Source organism: Herpailurus yagouaroundi, unplaced genomic scaffold, assembly GCF_014898765.1.
Source record: "Herpailurus yagouaroundi ecotype Mexico unplaced genomic scaffold, PumYag 100, whole genome shotgun sequence".
NCBI lineage: Eukaryota > Metazoa > Chordata > Mammalia > Carnivora > Felidae > Herpailurus > Herpailurus yagouaroundi.
Window position 1 is genome coordinate 47,674,470 of NW_024412391.1, and position 20,810 is coordinate 47,695,279.

The 20,810-nt window shown below is 37.0% G+C and overlaps 1 protein-coding gene across 6 annotated transcripts in view; it reads right to left on the reverse strand.

Moving 5' to 3' along the window:
* Positions 1–1,037: 1,037 nt before the first annotated feature.
* KLHL7 (kelch like family member 7) overlaps positions 1,038–20,810 on the reverse strand; it is a 69,598-nt gene continuing 49,825 nt past the window's right edge. For all 6 annotated transcript variants that reach the window (XM_040472449.1, XM_040472443.1, XM_040472448.1 and 3 more), the window contains 4 exons: positions 10,739–10,979; positions 8,385–8,586; positions 3,385–3,482; positions 1,038–2,488 (listed from right to left, as the gene is read on the reverse strand). In XM_040472449.1, coding sequence (XP_040328383.1) covers positions 2,205–2,488; positions 3,385–3,482; positions 8,385–8,586; positions 10,739–10,979 — 825 coding nt within the window. In that variant the 3' untranslated portion in view covers positions 1,038–2,204. The remainder of the gene's footprint in view (positions 2,489–3,384; positions 3,483–8,384; positions 8,587–10,738; positions 10,980–20,810) is intronic.

A 20,810-nucleotide genomic window follows, 5' to 3' on the forward strand; every position in this document is an offset into this window, starting at 1 on the left:
GAGTGCTGCATATTCCATATGGGAGATTATTGTATTAAATTAAGTAATATAACCAAATCATGTTAAATGGATGTTCTGCCCTCAAAGAAATTAAACTGGACATTTTTTTTCTAATTCAATTTCACAAAATTCACAACCCAACATAAAAATATTCAAGGTAGGCAAATGCAGAGACGGAAAGATTAATGGTTGTCTTGTTTGGGGTATGTAATCAGAGTGGATAATGTCCCCCTATAATTCATGTCCACTTGGAAATTCAGACTGTGACCTTATCTGCAAACAGGGTCTCAGCAGATGTTATTAGTTAAGATCATACTAGACTGAGGGAGGGTAGGTTAGATACAATGACTACTGTCCTTATAACACCACACCAAGACACAGAGACACATAGGAAAGGACATGTGAAGACAGAGGCAGTGATTTTAATGATGCAATTTCAAGTCAATGAATGCCAAGGGTTTCCAACAACCACCAGAAGGTAGGAGAGAGGTGTGGGCACTTTCTGCCTCAGAGCCTCTACCCAGAAGGAGGCAACTCTGTCAACAACCCGATTTAGGACTTTTGGCCTCTTAAACTGAGAAAGAGTAAGTTTCTGTTGTTTTAAAGTCACCAAGTTTGTGGTAATTCATTATAGGAGCCACAGGAAACTAATAGAGGGGACAATGGGGACTGATGGCTAATGAGTATGGGGTTTCTTCTCTGTGGTGGTGAAAATGTTCCAAAATTGTGATGCTGACTGCACAAGTCTGTGAGTATATTAAAGACCACTGAATGGTATACTTTAAATGGGTGCATTGTAGGATATGTAAATTACATTTCAAGAAAAGTGTTATGTGCATTAAAAACCCTACATAAATAAAAATACTATCACTATGCTTTTTATAATTTCTTTTTCATTTGAACATTTTTAGGATTTAAGATAACCCCCATATAAATAAAACAATGAAGATCAAAACAGAAACAATGGTTCACAAGTTTTAAAAACAACTGTTGCCTAACACATTTAAAATGAAAGATGAATAAAACTTGGCAGTCTATTTTAAGTTAAAAAATATTTAATATAATTGGATAAAAACACTGATGGTGACAGCTTTACATGGCTCATTCCATACATTCCATAATGTAAAAGGGCAAAACATTACTAGGAAAGAAATGAGTAGTTGGGTTTGTAAAAGATTTATTGACCACATAAAAGCAATTAATACGAGATGACAAACATTTAACTCAAATTATTACAAAACTTTTAGGAGATACCTGGGTCAAACCTCTCTGATGCGTCCTGCTAACAAAAAGAAATCATGTATCTTTTTAAATCCATAAGAAGTTCAAAGTCAACATTGATATTGTATAGCTATCAGTGCTATTCTAGTAACCTAGAAATTTGCTATAAATAGCTTTATCTTTTGCTAATCATTCTTACTATGATTTTATTTTATTTAACAGTGAGTGAAGAGGCATAATCATTTTTTAACCACGGGGTAAAACAGTACTATAAATTAACCGGCGTGCTAGGCTTGACATTTTGTGTTTAAAAGATGGAATATATTTAATTGAATATATTTCATGAGGACTTGGGTATGTTTCTAAGCCCAAAATGTGTTTATGAAGTTTTGTCAGAGAATATGTGTATGCCTTGACTCACTCTGGCTTGCTTTTAAAATGGAATAAATTTGGCACTAAATGGAACAAATGAAGACAAGCAAAACTAGGTGAGACTAAGCTGCTTCATCGGAGTTGCCTGTCTTGACTTACACTTCATACTATGTCTTCGTTCTTGACTGAACAGAAACAAGTAGACCTACCTACATAGCACTTCTATGATGTATGAAAATAGAATCTAGAGCTAAGATGAGACTGCTTCACTGACGAGCCAATCCCCACTCTGCCATAATCATAGTTACACATGTAAAATTCATTCAAGAATTTGTATTTTCACCAAATGCTTATGATTTTTCAAGTTTTCTCACTAGGTATGTCTTGGTTAAGTGGCCAGCTAAAATATGGTCTTTGAATTAAGTAAGGAAATTCATATAAAAGAAACATCTATTTTATAGCGATCTTACTTTACTTGAAATTTCCTTAAAAACAAAACAAAACAAAACAAAACAAAACACCAAACTAAACCTTTGTAACCAAACTCTTGGAACAAAGCACTGGTGGCCATATTTTTGAGTCTCCAATAAATCTTGAAGTCCATTCACTTTTCATGTTTCAAGTGTTTCTTCATTTGCTCCACAAGTATCAACAACACAAATTAAACAACTTGTTACTGGAAAAGCTCGGACTTTGGAGTTGGCAACCCATTTGTCTGTCTCAGTATTATATTCAAGGATGTGTCCTAATCGACCCACACCTTGAAAACCCGCCAAGACATAGACTATAGAGCCAACTGCTGCACACTTCACTGTTACACCCTTCCATGGCATTGGTGAGACCATCTTCCATTCGTTTAACTTAATATCATAATATTCCACGTTGTCCAGGCCACCTTCAAAAGAATAAAATTACATGAATGACTATATGAACAATTCTAAGATCTCTTAAAGTATTATTTTTTTGCATTTTCCCAACATTTTATTGCGAACATTTTCAAACATGCAGAACAGTTAATCTTACAATGAATGCCCAGAAATCTACCATCCATTCTTATTTTTACTTTAGCATAATACAAATTTAACTTAATTTTTACTTGTTGGTTTAGAATCCTAAATATTTATATTTATTTTGCAAAATTAAAAATGTTCTGTTCTGGAAAAGTAAATCAGTGGATTCTCCTTCTGATTAACTTTGATTATAATTATTCAAATTATCCTTCTGGCATTTATCAATTTAGCAATGGCGAGAGACAGGAAAAGGGAAAGAAGGTATTTCTTTGTTATATATTTAAGTAATGCTAAAAGATACTAAAATGAGGTTTGTGGACTATAGATTCAGTCCAGATTCTCCATAAGATTTTTTGCTATAAATTATTTAAGAAAGTAAAAAGTCAAATTTACTTATTTAAAAAATAGTAATATTGATATTTTCATGCAAATTTTAAAAATGTTTAGGAAATTATGCCATGCAGGGTCTGTATACAAATCTTAAAAGTTGTATTTAAAGTTTTTTTTTTTTTTTTAATTTCAATGTTTCTAAGTTCTTTGGTTATTACGATACTACTACCCAGGAAATGTGTGAGGTGGACATTACCTACATTTCATGGACAGCAATGTTAAATACACTGCAATGTCTCATAAAAAAGTTCCCAGAAACTATAAAAATAAGTATAATAATGTGTGTGATAAATGCTTGTATTTAGATTTTAAGAAATGTTTACAAAATTTAAGAGAAGGAGGTCTCAGCAAATTCACTGGGAAAGTTAAACAGTGAATTAATATCACATACCCAAGCCATTCTGACCACCTACAGCAAATATCTTGTCTTTTACAAATACCAGTCCATGATTCTTCCTGGCCTCAATCATTGGACACAGCTCAGTCCATCTGAAAATAAAAGAAAGTTTTTAGAGTACTTGTTCACAGGAAGTAAAGTACTCATACTAATTTATAAGAAAGGTTTGTTATCCCAATTAAAGTGATCATTTACCACTCACCTATGTGTTCACACACAAACACACACACCTGAGAGGCTAGAAAACAAAAGTCTAACATGGTTTTGAGGAATTTATTTAAAGGTCAGGTAAATGGGGATTTTACTCCTTTCAACTTCGATACAGTATGAGAAATAGAGAATATCTGGAGACTGCTAACACGTCTTTGGAGGAAATCCAATCCCTGTAGTTCACAATAATTTGTTAAAATGGTAACAAAAAGAAAAAAAAAGGGAAGGTATTTAAGTATAAAATACTAATATTGTCACACATGGTTTTAATTAATATTTATGTATGAGTAAAATACAAATTTAACACTGGGCTCTAGCAATCAGCAAATGAGTAGTATCTGTTACTATTCACATGTCCACCTTCAAATGTACACTCGAACTTTAGGCAGCTCTAGTAACAAAAGTACTGTCACTGTGTCTAATTTAATACCTTATTAGCATGTTATTTTGTTCACAGCCACTACTATATGTAATGAGACTGAGAATATAAATGTGGACACAAGTGTTGAAGAATACTAAATCATAGCTAACAGCCTCATACACACAGACAACTGTTACTTTTTTCTATGAGACTCAATCCCTTCTTTTGCATATAATCCAATATACCCAACTGACATTTCTGACTGTGAAGGGAGTACTGGCACACAGGCTTGTTTGTGTCTCAACAGCTAACATATCAAAAGTCTCCAAGCAAAAACAAACAGGAAATTGGACATAAGTGTAACTCTTTAATATGATTATTTATATCTCTTATTTAAAAAATTTTTTTTCTTTAATGTTTATTTTTGAGAGAGAGAGAGCACACGAGCAGGGGAGGGACAGAGAGAGGGAGTCACAGAATTCAAAGCAGACTCCAGGCTCTGAGCTGTAGGCATAGAGCCCGACGCGGGGCTTGAACTCACAAACCGTGAGATCGTGACCTGAGCCGAAGTCGGACACTTAACCAACTTAGCTGCCCAGGCACCCCTATCTCTTCTTTTAAAAGTTAAATTTACAATTTTTTCAAAATAATTAGGACATAATGATTAACTGAAATATTAGCAACTGTTTTGTTGCCTTATATCTATAAATTTTGTTTGCTTTAAAAGATATTTGAAAGTCACCACTCTCATTTTCAGAGCACTCTGTAAGGTGAGGTGGGCAACACTGGTCCTTTTTTTTTTTTTTCAGGGTAAATACACATGCTCGCCCATGCTGGTTTTTTCCAGCAAACAGCTCAGACATGGGAGCCACACTGGACCTCCACTGCCTTTCCACGCAGTGAGCCTCAGATGGTGAGCTGTCAAAATGCAATAAACATAGTATTTGACTTGGAAAAATTCAAGATATATACCCCTTTCTTCTCCACATATGTCCGTGATATAAAGTAAGAGTGTATTTGTATGTATGGTGGGTGGTCTGGTGCTAATGATGGTTTGACTTAACGATTTTTTGACTTTATGATAATGCAAAAGTGAAACACATACAGTAGAAACTGTGCTTCACATTTTGAATTCTGATCTTTTCCTGGGCCAGCTGTATGATACTCTCTATGATGCTGGCCAGCAGCAGTGAGCCACAGCTCCCAGTCAGCCAGATGATCACGAGGGTGAACGACTGATACACTTAGGACCATCCTGTACTTGTACAGCCATTCCGCTTTTCACGTCCAGTATTCACCTATTCAACACATTATAAAATAGTTTTTGTGTTAACTGATTTTGCCCAACTATAGGCTACTGTAAGTGTTTTGAGCATGTTTAAGGTAGGCTAGGCTAAGCTATGATGTCCAGGTTAGGTGGAGTAAGTGCATTTGCAAGGTAACAATATTTTCAACTTACATTGGGTTTATCAGGATGTAACCCCACTGTAAGTAGAGGAAGATCTTTGTAGCTAAGTCTCCTGAAGGTTTAGAGTAGGAAGTTTCCCAAAATACATTTTCTTCTTCCTGTAATTTCATATGTGGGGTATGTACTGTGTCCATGCTCTCCCCAACCTGAACTTTAGTGTTTAGAAGTTTTTCTTAAAGTTCTGACTGCATAAACTATGTCATGTTGTTTCCACAGGCTTCATTTCTTAGCTTCCAATTAAACCAGTTACAAAACACTTAAAAAAGGAAATCACTGTAGCATATAACTTTTCATTTTGGGATGTGAATCATTATAGTCACACTAGCTTTTCACTTAGGGTAAAGTTAAGGACATTGAAGAGAATATAGAGAATTCAGGTTTCATACATAAGCTCAATACATACAAAAGAAATGCTAAGTTGTGTAAGTTTTAAAATATTCCCCTAAATTGAATGTATTGATCCAGTTTTAAAAAATATTGAGGTTGTAGGCACGCCTGGATGGCTCAGTCGGTTGGGCGTCCGACTTCGGCTCGGGTTATGATCTCATAGTTCATGCGTTCGAGCCCCGCACTGGGCTCTGTGCTGACAGCTCTGAGCCTGGAGCCTGCTTTGGATTCAGTCTCCTTCTCTCTCTCTCTACCCCTCCCCAACTTGTGCTCTGTCACTCTCTCTCAAAAATAAGTAAGTAAATAATAATAATAATAATAATAAAAATAAAATATTGAGGTTGCAGAGGTGCCCGGATGGCTCAGTCAGTTAAGCATCCAACTCTGGATTTCAGCTCAGGTCATGCATGATCTGATGGTGTGTGAGACTGAGCCCCATGTAGAGTTCTGCACCGGCCTGCTTGGGATTCTCTCTCTCTCTGCCCTTCCCCAGCTACTGCTCTTGCTCTCTCTCTCTCTCTCAAAAGTAAGTAACTTTAAAAAAAAATATTGAGGGGCAGAATTCCTTTGTACTTTTTCCCTGCTGCTATGAATAAGAATATACTAATTTACACTGACAGTGCCTGAATAAAGATCTCAAAATTTAGAATCCTGGTGTTTATCTGGTATGGGTTCTACTTTAAGAGATTTTTTTAGAAATGAAAAAAATAATTAGGCAGCAGGATGAATGAGACCACAGTTTTCCAACTAATATGCAGTACTAGTTTTTGAGCATAAGATTTCTCAGAGGCAAAGCAGAGGTATCTCAGGGATACAGGAGGGAAGAGAGTTGGCATACACCCCCCTCCTGTAATTTGGGACAAGATGGGGTGGATAGCTCAACTGACAGATGATGGGATGAGATAAGGGGTATCCCCAGTGTTCTGGCAAGTACAAAGGTATATTTTGAAAAACACTGAGGAATAGTAAATTTGATGATCTCTGAGAGATTTTCTAGTCTCAACACTTCAGGAAAGGTAAGTTTCAAGATAAGTTGCTTTCAATTCTATTACTAGCACTGGTAACCAGCTGGGCAAAAAAAATGAGAAAAGAACAATTGTAACTGCAGCTTTGTTTGGGGAAGGAATTACTGATTTTAAATTCTTTAAAAATGGGTGGAAGTATAAGTAAATAATGGTACATGGCTAATCACATTTTATAATTAAATTATTACTTTTCACTAAAAAAAAAAAATAGCTGGAGTAGAAGACTTCTATGTTTTATAAGCTGGCAATATTTCCTAAATGTAAAACTTGAACATAAGACTTATGGTGCAGTTCTTTGGCATAATGTTTAAGTTGAACATATTTACCTAATAATTGGTTCTGGTAAAGGAAGAACAATGCTTCAAATCAGCAAGTTACTTGTCTTATCAAATCTCTTTGGCTGTTTCTGAGTATCAAAAAAAAGGTCTGACTTGGATATTACCCGTGGTCATTTCCTTAGTTTAATGGCATTTTACTTACCCACGCCCCCTACTGTTCAGTAATTTGCACATTAGCTTTGTCTTTGTCTACATTGAACAGGTTCCATCATTAATTATAAGGTCAGAAAAGCTGCCTAACCATTTATTTCTTTAGCATTTTGTCTTTAAAAAAGCAGTTACTTACTTCCTGGATTTAAGAATAATCTTACTGGAAAAATATGTATCTACCCATACAAACTCAGAATTAAGACATTATACCTAGGGGTACAATTTATTAATGATACAAACCAATCAATATATGATATTCCCAATTAAAGGCAAATTTACTACTGATCATAAATTTTTCCGTGTCCTCCCCTACATTTCCTGACCTCAAACAAAAGTATTTTATGACTTTGATGAATCAAGTCATACTTGTCCCATTCACAGCATTTGCTGCACAAACAAGAACAGAAAGAGAGCAGCTCCCACAGGGTATATAAGGTCAAGCCATTTCTTAAAGCATAGAGGAGTGGTCCAGGCCACGAATGTCCCAAACCTAGCACATTCCCAAGTGTATGCACATTCTTGATACGAGAACTAAATTCTTCTGTTGGGCTCCTTTGCCTTTTGCCATCTTCTTCCTCTGAGCTTACATATAATTAACTGAAAGAAGACTTTTTTTTTTTGTTTATACAGTGTAGTTTTAATGAGTTATGCATAAGGTTATTCCCACACACTTCTACACATAAGTTTACAAACCCTTATATCTAAAGAACGATGTTACTTAAAAGACGAATTATACCCAGTGTGATTTCAATGACTTAAGAACAGGTCTGTTCTTGCATGATTTTAAAATAGGACTTTTAGGGGCGCCTGGGTGGCGCAGTCGGTTAAGCGTCCGACTTCAGCCAGGTCACGATCTCGCGGTCCGTGAGTTCGAGCCCCGCGTCGGGCTCTGGGCTGATGGGTCAGAGCCTGGAGCCTGTTTCCGATTCTGTGTCTCCGTCTCTCTCTGCCCCTCCCCCGTTCATGCTCTGTCTCTCTCTGTCCCAAAAATAAATAAAAACGTTGAAAAAAAAATTAAAAAAATAATAAAATAGGACTTTTAAACTGATACATACGTTTCTGTGGCAGGATCATAAACCTCACAGGAATTCAGCACGCGCCCAGAAACATTGTTCCCTAAACTTCCACCACAAACATAGATCAGGCCGTTGGCTTCCACCATCCCGTGGCTGCAGCGCTGAGTCAACATGCTGGGCTTTGTGTGCCAGCTTTCAGTTCTTGTATCATAGCACTCAAATAAATACAGCGCTGAGTTTCCTGTAAAAGAAAAGGCCCAACCAGACTTAGCTTAGTGTGTGTGTGGGCTTGGAGTGAGCTGATTGTAGAAGTAAGTCACTAGTTACTGGAGGGCGGAATTTACAGTTGTAGAGTCTTTTCTAAACTTAATTAACAATAACAGCAAAATGTAGGAATAGCTTAAGAAAAAGCTAACCCTGTTTGTATAGACCTTAGAAAATATTAAAAAAAAAAAAAGGATCTGCTGAAGGTACTTATTTATTGGTAATTAATTTAGGAAAAGATTGGTTTGAATTCAGAAGAAAAATTAAATAAATAACATTATGTATGTCTTCAAGCCCAGTTATGCATGATGGGAATTATCCAAACTTCAAATGTTTATAGAGGAAAAAACCATAGTTATTTATAGATGATAAATCCATACCTTAAACTCTGAAAACTATGATCTGATAATATTCTAAGGATTATAATTTAACATTCTGTAATAGTCACTGCACCATTAACAAAACTATTCTTCCTGACTACTCTCAGTGGTTGTGTGAGTAAGCCCTGAAGTCATTCTGGGCCATTCTGAAGTATATTCTCAAGGTACCACTGCATGACTCTGGTGTAATTTGATTATACATTTTAATAGCAAAACATATGCTCATCCTGTTTTGCAACTTCTGCAAGTTATAGGGGCTCAATAGAGAATTTTAGAAATAATACTAATGAAGAAACAGGTGCTTTTTTCCTTCCGAAGAAAAACGTTAAAATTAAACCAAATGATTTCTCATCTCCCACTCTTCTGGACTTTGCTAATGCTTAACAACACCCTTATAATTCTCAACCACAACCAAGGTCTACAGAAGGCAAAATTCAGGGAATAACAAATGGAAGAAGCAAGGGTCCTGATTAATATTAACTTCTTTTGAACTTTTAGAACATTTTCAATTTGATAGATTCAATTGGTTGATATTAAGGGGAAATACAGAGTATGTGGCAGATATAAGAAATTACTATTTAAGTAAAAAACTCAGTAATTGCTGAAGAAGTAAAGTTACATATTATGCTTTCTATAAAAAGTGTATCTATAGAACAGTTACTTTCTATTATCTTTAGTATTTATTGTGTTTGAAATATGTCTTCATAGACATTCTATGAAGAATGCTTTTAAAGGGGGGAAAAGAAAAAAAAGGAAAAAAAAAAGAAAGGGGGGAAAAGGTCACTTCTTAAGTCACATTTTAAAAATCTTTAATTTTTCTGGGTTTCTTGGGTGTCACGAGGATGAGTGTCCAACTCTTGATTTTGGCTCAGGTTGTGATCGAGCCCTGTATGGGGTCCCATGCTGACAGCACGGAGCCTGCTTGGGATTCTTTCCCTTTCTCTCAGACCCTCCCCAGTGCTTGCTCATGCTCCCTCTCTTTCAAAATAAACTTAAAAAAAAAACCCCAAAACTTTAAATTTTCTAACATTTTAGAATCTAAATATTTTTGACATCTAGTGGGGGAGTAAAAACATCAAACAGATAAATATGCTGACCAAAAGTAAAACATTCTCTGGCCTAAAATAAAAATTATCAAAGAAAATAAAGAATTAACATTTAAATTCTGTACCTTAGGTTTACTTGGTCTTCCTAGTTTTCTTTATAAACCCATTATTTAGCTAAAGAAATTATCTGAAAAGGTGAAAGTATGTAAATGCTATTATATATCCAGTCTGCGCCTAGAATATTCATTTAGAAAAACTACTCATTTAGAAAAAGACCACTCCTGATGCTAACAAATTATCCATTAAAGAGAAAGGTGTTTTACACCCAAGCCCACATGCTGTTCTAAAAAGGCAATATAGATTTTAAAAGCAAGAATGTAGTAAAGAGATCTTAAAGAGTCTATGAGTGAGCCACACTCTGAAATCGTTAAAGCAAATATTATGTATCTTAAAGCAATCTACATAGAACTAAAATCTAGAAAAATGGGACAGTTAATGTAACTTAGGAAGCTGAAGTTCTTGTAAAATTAACGAAGTAAGGTAAACCTTCAGGGAAATGGGCTGTACAATGTGACAGATGTGTATGTAAGTTATGTTAAAAAGACCATACCAGTTGTTTATATAAGTATGAAAAGCCAAGAAACTTTACCAAGATACTTGGTAAAACACTTTTTGCAAACAAAGATACCGAGTAAGTCCTTACCGACTTCGGAACCTCCAGATGTATAAATTTTGCCTTCTGCAGCACAGGCAGCAAGGCTGTCTCGAGGTGTCGGAGGGCCCAGTTTGGAATACCAGCTATCCTTCACGACATTGTAACAATCCATTCGTTTTATGGGGAAAAGCTGAGAGCCCCCCAAAATGTACACTACGTTGTCCCAAAACACACATGCTGCGTCCCTTCGTTTTTCAAAGGGGCAGCGGATGTCTGTCCAGCTATAATCCTGTAACAGGAAAAAAATGGTCAGTAATGCAAAACTTATCAAATGATAAGATGATCTTATCTTATTGATCAGATGAGGCATTGATCTGATGAGGCAAATTGATACAGATGAAGCAAAGACAGAGTTGAGAAAATACAAAATATGAGTTTGTTAATTTACTAGAGTACATATCACAATGTTTGGCTTGAGACATTATCTAACTTAATCTTGGGTGATTTCTTCAGAATGTGGGTTAGGTGGGGGCAGAGGGCGAGAGGAAGATAGTGGCTGCTTTGGGTGTTTTCTGGTTCCAGATTAAACTGTCACACATTTGAATGCATCCCTACCACCAGTCTCCTGTTCCTTCTGTTACTAAGCATAATAATACAAGAAAATTCTAAAATAAGTGAAGTACTTTTGTTACTTAGACAAAGGCCCATTTCAAATGTAACTCTAGCCATCCCTTCCCTGCCAGATACACTGAGAGATGTAAATAATCGTTGGCTAACATGAAGTTTAAGGTGCTGTGATCTTCCTGACATCTAAGGCGAGAAGGTATTTTGTGGACTTCTGTAATATTAACTTTTTAAAAATATTCAGTTGAGCCAGTTTATTCAGATGGACTCTTAAAGCTGTGATATTTACTATGGAATACTTGAAGAATCTGTTTCAACTAGTCTGGAAGCTCACTTTTTTCTTCCCAGTGATTAAAAATGAGCACGTAATTAGTACTTCACAATAAGGGTGGTTCACAGCACCATTTAGTTTCCTCACTATGTCTGATACATCCAAGGATACCTTTTTCTGTGTAAATGTATGGGGATTCTCCCAAAGCTACAGCATCTTTGATTCCACCACCCCCACTCCTTTTTTTTTTTTTTTTTTTTTTTTAACAAGGAAGCTATAGTGTTTCTGCTGCTTTCTGAAAATGTCTAAAAATCATTTGGGTCTGGCAGAAATCCAAACAATTCCTGCTGTCACTGAGCAAAGCAGTGTGTGTGTGATTATTAACGCTCAGTGCCCTTTGGGAAAATCTGATGGATATCTGTCACACTAGCGCCCACTGTTTTAGGCATTCATCAGATTAGATCAAAGCATCATACAACACCAGGAAGTCTCAGGAAAAAGAGCCCCTTATGCAGAGCACCTTGACTCCTTGTGATGATGAACATTCTGCTCTTTAGGTGACCAGAAAAACAAGAGACTTTTTATTTTTTAATACAAATTCTCTTTTTCTTTTAATGTTTTTATTTTTGAGAGACAGAGAGAGAGAGAGAGAGAGAGAGAGAGAGAGAGGTAAAGAGGGAAAGGGCGACAGAGGATCCGAAGCAGGCTCAGTACTGAGTGCAGAGCCTGATGTGGGGCCTGAACTCACAAACCGCGAGATCATGACCTGAGCTGAAGGCAGATGCTTAACTGACTGAGCCACCCAGGCACCCCTAGAAAAACAAGAGTCTTAATCCTTGCTTTATTCTCAATTTGGGATCCCCCTGGGTTACTCAGTGGTATACCTATGGCAGGCATACAAAACTATAGGATAAATATAACATTTTCCCAAAGTTTGTTTTGCTCAATGGACACTGAAAAATGGGAAAATTATTTTAAAAATTTGTTTTCTTAGAGTTGCATACCACAGAATGAAAAAAAAAATAAGAAAGTAATCACCATACTCTACAGGGAATGATCCCTCAAAAGTATAAACTAATGACTCTTACATATTCTGCAAATCTACTCATAATTCCTACCCGACCAACTTTATAAGTAGAGAACTTCAGTTTCATTAATAAGATACATTGTTAATTCACTGAATCTCAAGTCTTGCCACTTTTACACCCAATTTATTTGATATTATTAGAAAGCAATATGGGAACTTTCCCATAATTTCTAAAGATATTCTCAAGAACATTATCTTTTCCTGCTCTTCCTTTATTTCAGGATGAGAAAGTGGGTGACATATCCTTTTAAATGATCTCTAAGACCTGCTACTCTTCAAATTAAAAATAACTGCCCATGTATGAGCTGGGATTAAACACACAAACAAAATACTTTTTCTTTTAGCTAAATGAGTTTGAACATTTAGACGCTAGGATATGAAGTTCCAAAAAGAAAACAAAACAAAACAAATAACTCCCAAGAGTTTGATAACAGAATAGTTCTAACTTTTGATACTACCCAAGGGTTTGAGTAAGGAATAAATGAGTTCTCATATGTACCTGTCACATAGGGCTTAGGCTTCAGATTTAAGGATTAAAATAAATTGTGCTCTTAGAACTATAAGCTCAAGGGAAAAATGATTATCCAGTGTGTGTGCACACATGTGTGACCAGGAATAGATAGGCACATGCACATGCTTGTATCTACTTGCAATTCGGGCCCTGATTTCTTTAGAAATCCTCAAATTTTTAAATCTTTTTCAATTCTCCAAATACTGTCATTGGTCAATGTACATTGTAGATGCTAAGCTTGATAAATACTAACTACATATAATATTCTTACCTAAGAGTTCATCTTCAAGGCAGATAGATGAAATAACCTTTGCAAGAATTTTACCTAGAATGTAAATCCGACTTCATTTCAGCTAAAATTTAATGTTTTATATTTTAGCTCATTAAATATACCTGTCAGGTATACACAGGTATGCACCTGTGCTTGAAAATACCTGGCTTTGGTTGTATCCATGTATGAGGGAAGGGAGCTTTTTTACTCACATGTACGTATGGTAGATCTCACTCCCATCTACTAACTCCCCCCATCTACACTTCATCCAAAACAATACTAACAAGGTGATTTGATGTTTGCCCTTTAATAACTTGTTATACTGCCTAGGAGATAATGTGTGCAGTTGAGAGAGCAAGCAGAGAGGGTAAAAATACAGATTAGAAGTCTGACTTAAAGCCTCTGTGGGTAGGAATGCCAGGTCTTATCCTAGCAATAGGACCATTCCCAACCCGGGGCCTGCAGGTAGAGGAAGGGTTGCTTATGGCTCTGAGCTCCTAGGCTACAGGTCAAGTTAGACATGCAGCTTTCCTGTAAGTCCAGACACATACATAGCACTAGAGTTACATTGTATATGTGTGGGCATGGAACTGTTACTCTAAAAACAATGTAACTCAGTTAAGTTTTATTGAGTATCAATTTCATGCACGTTTCTGTGCCTGACTGCTGATATGAAAATGGGATAACTGGAAAGCCTGGAAAAGACACAGGTAGAAGGAAGTTTTGACACATCACTCATTTATGCATCCACACACATATACACTCGTGTATAAAATCCTGTCTTCCTTTGTCCTTAGCCTTTCTTGTCTCTGCTGTGATATATACCACATTCAAGATTTTTTTCAAGCTCAAGGCTTCTTTCCTTTTTGTAGGCTTCCCTGTCTTTTTCTGAATCCCCACCACACTTAAGTCTGGGCTTGATGACTGAGCACTCCATTACATCGTGTCCTGTATGATTTTCCAGCAGTAGTGTGGTACTACAGTGAAATGCTTCTTGAGGTGAGGGGCTGTAATTGCCTCTCTAAATCCCTCAAGGCAAAAATAACAGCTTGCTGTTTTCCTTGAGAGTAAGGACTGATTTTATACAATCTGCATTCTGAAAACACATGAATCTTCAAAAAATAAAGACACCACACACAGATATTTTAACAATCAAGACAAGCAAAATCCAAAATAAAAGAAATACTTTTTATTTTTAAGACTTGAGAATTTTATTTTGGATCATTTTGAGAGGAAACCAAGCAAACATAGGAAAGATGGGGTCTTAGAAAAAAAGGAAAACAAAATTAACAAAACGGCAAAAAAAATTAAATAAATAAAAGAAAAAAAAACCCTTAAGATTTCTTGCAGAAACTTCAAGGAGTCAATCTAATCTGAGTTTACAATGTCCAAATTGTAAGCACTTTCTGTAAAGCCATTATCTGACTTATTTCAAGCACTTCCCCTTCCAGGAGCTATGCTGAAATATCTTAAAACATTTTATTTAATTTCCTCAATAACTCCATGAGGAATAAGCTTATTTTATAGATGATGATATCTTAGAGAGTTAAGTACCATGTCAAGATCACAGCGTTAGAAAGTAGTGAATCCAAGATTTAAGTCCCAATCTGTCAAGACTCCAAAGCTGTGCTCTTAACTCCTACACTGCCCTGCTCTCTAAAAATCTTCTTATAGGGCCTCCTAGAAAGAACACTGGACTGGGAGTGGAATAATCTGGGTTCTTCTTATTCCTGTTGTATTTCTAGCTAAGTCACTGTGGGCATTTGACTTGACATCAAAGGACCTGAACCACCCTCATCTACCAATCAAGATGTTGGCAAGAGGGCCACTGAGGTCCTCATGCACAGTCTCCATATCTTATCACTTAGAAAAATAATAATTGAGCACTAAAACCACAGCCTCTCTGAAAACAGTGATTTCCCCCATGTCTTTGTATGGTATTTGGCCGAGGGCTTAGCGTACTGATGGGAATGTTTTTATTGGGAGATAGGCCAGATTTGTGGAAATGTCTCATTCAGCTGAACCACCTTCATTTTTGACTTTCTAAAGGTCAAAGACTGTAGATGCTGCACGGGGCTCCTAGTCCAATGAGTCAGTTCCTCACTGTAGTGATGTCTTTAAACTATACTGACTCTAGTGTGCATCTTGTCACTCTAGTCCCTGGGCCTCTGGTGGCTGCACTACTGAGGTACAGGAAACCTATGACCCACCAACAAACAGTACCTGATGTTAGGAACCAAGCTTTTATCTACTTTTTTGGTAAACTGAAAGAGTTTCCATCTTTATCCTTAGCTAGAACAACTCTTCTAGGAATTTACTCTCCAGAAAAAATTGGTACAGTGTGAAGTTGGCATATACAAGATGTTTCACTGCAGGGGTATTTTAACAGGGAAAAATGGGAATTAGGCCAAATGTGCATGAAGAAGATAAGCATTAAACAAATTATGGTATATCCTTAGCTTCAGATAAATTACGTTATATCCCTATGATGGAACACTCTGTAGCCCTTTGAAAGGATGGTATTTTCACTGACATGAAAATACTTCCACAATATAAATGCCGAAAGAGTAAAAAATAGTTTTTACAAGATAGCATGTACAGTATGATCTCATATATGTAAAATGGGAGGACTGGAATGATATTCACTAACTTCTGAGAACTGTCTTTTGATACTGGGAGTGCTTTGGCTTTCTCCTTTATATCTTGCTATATTTGAATTTTCTACATGTGTTTAAACAGAAAAAGTAGGGGCACCTGGGTAGCTCAGTCGGTCAAGCGTCCGACTTTGGCTCAGTTTATGACCTCGTGGTCCATGGGTTCATGCCCCATGTCGGGCTCTGTGCTGACAGCCTGGAGCCTGCTTGGGAGCCTGTGTCTCCGTCTCTCTCTGCCCCTCCCTTGCACTATGTCTTTCTCTCAAAAATAAACATTAAAAACAAACAGAAAAAGTAAATACATCAATCAGGCAAATGGTAGAAAAAGTATGATACAAGGGAAACAACTTCTCAGAGCAGATGTTTATAATAGTGCTAATGTTTTAACACAAAGGTGGAAGTAAAATTAATTTCAGGTTTTAAGAACTGAAACACATAAATAGCTATTATACTATGAGGCTGAGTTTCAACTACAGGACAGATCAGAAGCAGTCTTTCTGCCTTCCTTCCAAACAGCACACTTACCAGGGCACTCTGGTTTTCAGAAGTAAACATTTGATCATGCCAAGTAATTTCTCAGGCCATACCCATTTTGAAATACACTATTTTCAACAGGGTCACACAAATATTGCTGAGAACATATTAACCTTCCAAACTCCAGAAAGGGATTTAGATAATCAGCCATTAGGAGAAAACGCTCTTGTAATTTAAGTTCTTCAAGAAATACAGCATTGTAGTTAGGAAGAAAGGGCTTCCACAGTGGGGGCTGGGTGGGGGTGGGTGGGGCATGGCTGTGCTGTAGTAAACTGTGAGATAAATAAGGAACAACAAGCATGTAAGTGGCCATTTCTCAGCTGTTAATGATTGTTAAAATTAGCAAGGAGCCTGAAGGAAGGGCAGAGACCTGATGAAAGGGAATTACTGATTAAGAATAACTGCTGCTGGGTGTCTGGGTGGCTCAGTAGGTTTAAGCGTCAGACTCAGTCTCAGCTCAGATCTTGATCTTGGGGGTGATGAGTTCAAGCCCCACATTGGGCTCCACCCTGGGTGTGGGGCCGACTTTAAAACAAAAAACCTGCTGCTTTATAAAGTCACAAAATGTCTTCCCTTCAACTCTCAGATGAATACCATACCACCAGAAAACAAAACTCAAACCTGAATTACTCAGAAATTTAAATATGAAATGAAGCTCAATGCAAAAGTGGACCCTAAGAAGGATGTTAGGCTTTATAACAGCCCTTGTGCTTTGCGTAGAGAATCCATGAAGCACCCCTATGCTAGCACTCTGCCAGTTACTTCAACACAAGATCTGCCTTTACAGCCCTAACGCGGAATTGCAAATCTTGGCACAGGAAGGCACACTACGCTTTAAATGACTGTCTCAAATCTTGAAATGCAGTAACAGACTCATTTAATAAACTGTTCTCACTAGATGGGATGAACATCTGCTGTCTCAGATGGACAGAGTAGGGGAGATGCTGCACAAGGGCAAGAGGTTTGGAAGAGTTGGGGAAGGTGAAGAGACAAAGGAGATGAACAAAGGAAGATGAGAAGCCTTTTTATGTTTAAATATGGAAGATGAAGAATCCTAAAGATGTGGCAGGGAGAAGCTGAGTGAGTGAAGGTCAAAGAAAAGATGGAGTCAAATGAACATAACTGATGCTCACACAAATGCTGAGAAGATTTAAACTTTCTTAATAGACCAGAAAGCTGAAGACTGATTTGCCTTAGTTCATATACCCTAAACTTGAAATGCTCTTTCTCCTAAAGAGGTGCTTTCATTTACAAAAACAAAACAAAACAAAAGTGACCAACCAACAGAACAAATAAAACAAAGAAAAAGAACCAAAAAAAAAAAAAAAAAAAAGGCATCACAAAAGAAAAATGACCAATGGCCTAGTCCTTCAGTTCTTCCACCTACATCTAATTTCTTTTTTTAAAGCACAAAGTTAGATTCCATTCAGCTAAGTAATACTTTGGAAGCTCACATGAAAAATTTTAATAACCATACTTATCAAACCAAAAAGATGCAAACATACTTACAATTCTATATATTCTTGTCTTTTCTCTTTCTTCCTATCCAAACTCTACCAGTAAGTTTCCTTCAAGAAAACCTCCATGAAGCTTCCATGGACAAATCCAACTCAGGTGGAGCTCTTCATATCAACAAGGCCATTACTGTCCATCCCATATTGGGACTTTTGATTGGCTGTGTTCAGTGGCTTCCTCACTGACCTCAGCCTCTAACTGCTTCCTGCTTCTGGACATAGTCCATACAATATGTTCTGTTGTTTATAACCGCTGAGGATAATTTTCTCTTAAAACCTGATCATCAATTTTCAAAGAAAATAATCACAGCAAACCTATTTGGACATGATTTAATACTTCTAGGATGACAGATCTTACTGTGCCTCTGGGTCATCATATGAACAATTACCCAAATTAGCCAAGAGAAAATTCCTAGTGCCATGGTAGTGGTAATTTTTCTACTTCTCTGAGGATTACCCTCAACCTGACCCTTATCCCTGTAGTCCTGTGTTCATATGCCCACTACTCTCCGGCTCATTTCAGAATGGCTGGAGTCTTTAAAACACCACCACACACAGATACCATGTTTAGTTTTCTCATTCCTTCCCCCTTACACTCCTTGATCAAATACCTACTGCTCTATTACAGAAACAAAACAAAATAATAAAACTACAGCTCTATTTCTGCTCTCTCCCAGACTTTTTTAGGGGATTGATCTGTTAATTTATGATAGCTATGGCTTACAGAGAATGAGTCTGGTATCATCCCTCCTGTGGTTAGCTGTACTTCACTGGGGTTTCTTGCAGATGCAGTGACTAAACACAAAAAGAAACAGATCCCTGAAGGGTGACAGCAAGGGGCTGTCAGGTTGATTTTAGAATAAAACTACAAAATAGTGTGTGGTGGAGATGCTTGAAAGGAGAAGAACTGAGGCTCTCAATATTTTAGAAGACATTTTAGGAAGGAAGAGCACTCTCCTGAGAATTTACTTCAGAATGTACTCCAGTCTCTTCCATATGAATGTGAGTACCGCCTCTCTAACCAAACTGCATGCAAACAAGCTTACGGAACAGCTACTGTGCCCAAGCTGCAGAGGACCTTATTACTACTGGATGCCTATTATAACGACAACTAAGGAAGCTGAAGGGATACCCAGGGTGACCCACACTTGCATTCCAACAATGTCGGCCCCTGGGCACACAGCCAGGATCCAATCCACTTGGGATGACTGCTGCCCACTTTGGATATTTTGTTCCTATGGGCGCTCCTGATCCTTTTAGCAGTGCTCTTCCTTTTACCTCTGTGCACTGCTTCTACAGCACTCTTTTGCTGGTGGCAAACACAACTGATACACTCGCATACAAGCTTTGTTAATTTTTTATTTAAGTAATCTCTACATCCAATGTGGGGCTCAAACTCACAACCCTGAGATCAAGAGTTGCTCTTTGACAAAAGAGCCTGCTCTTCTAGGTTCCCCATGTGCCTTATTAACTTTTTAAGATTTACACTTCTTCGTGTACATGTCTTTTAAAATAATATGCAATGTATAACTGCACATTTCCACCCTTATCACAGAGTGGGACTGTCTCCTCAGTGAAGGCCTGTTTAAGAGGTAAGGTGGCTATGATGCTGTGAGAAAAAGCACTGGGAAGCACACTGATACCTATAACAAACAATATTTCCAGTAGGAAAATGTGTTCTGAGTGGAAGGTAACTTCATTTCTTTTGATTTAGGGGCTACCTATGTTTAAACCCAGTCCTATAAAACTGACAAAACTGCTTGTAAAGTGTTATATAAAGTTATCTTGGTGTATTCATCCTTTCAAACTTGAGTGTCCACATTGGGCCAGACACTAAGCTCAGTGATGAATCTGTCAGAGTTCTGAATGAGAAAATGTACTCAGGGTAATCCTTCTGAACCTGATGGTTTCATATGACATGGCACCATATGGTTTTCTGCCTTTGTAATTTACAGGGTCTGGCCCTACCTTGTTGGGTCTTAGTCCTTATTTGTTTTTGGCAGGGAATAGGCAGAGTCCCTTTTTCTCTAGGACACGGTCTCCTATTTCTCCACTATACTGAAGTGGCAAGCCAAGACCTTTACCAAGTTCTAAGCCCTTAGAGCTCATTTTACCGGTAGTAACAGTCCAAATAAAAACTGGTCAATTAAGTCAACTTTTATTTAGGCATTAATATCATAAGACATTCCCATCCTACAATTTGAGAATACCAGTACTAAAAGAGTAGAGCACGGTTACGCATAAATAACTTTTTTAGTAATCACTAAGCACTTGAAAACTTTAAAAACAGGTACAGATGGGAGAAAGGAAGACTCAATAGACTTTATAAAAGGATCATAACAAGAATTACATCATTTCAATTCAATACAGCAACCCAAGACTCCTTTTTCTGTCAATACTCAGGAAAAAAAATAAGATTTTATCATTTTTCAGTCAGCAATTAATATAAATATTTGCCTCTTCTCACCAGTGATATCCAAGGAATATCTAATGATAACAGTTTATAGGGATACCACCTTAATTCTAGACAATTCAATTAAGTAATAATACTGCTTAAATTGCCTCCTTTAAAGGAGATCAATTCAATGAAAATGATAATTTTTGGTGCATATAGCACACACACAAATGGGGCCCACTTGATGACTGTCAAATCT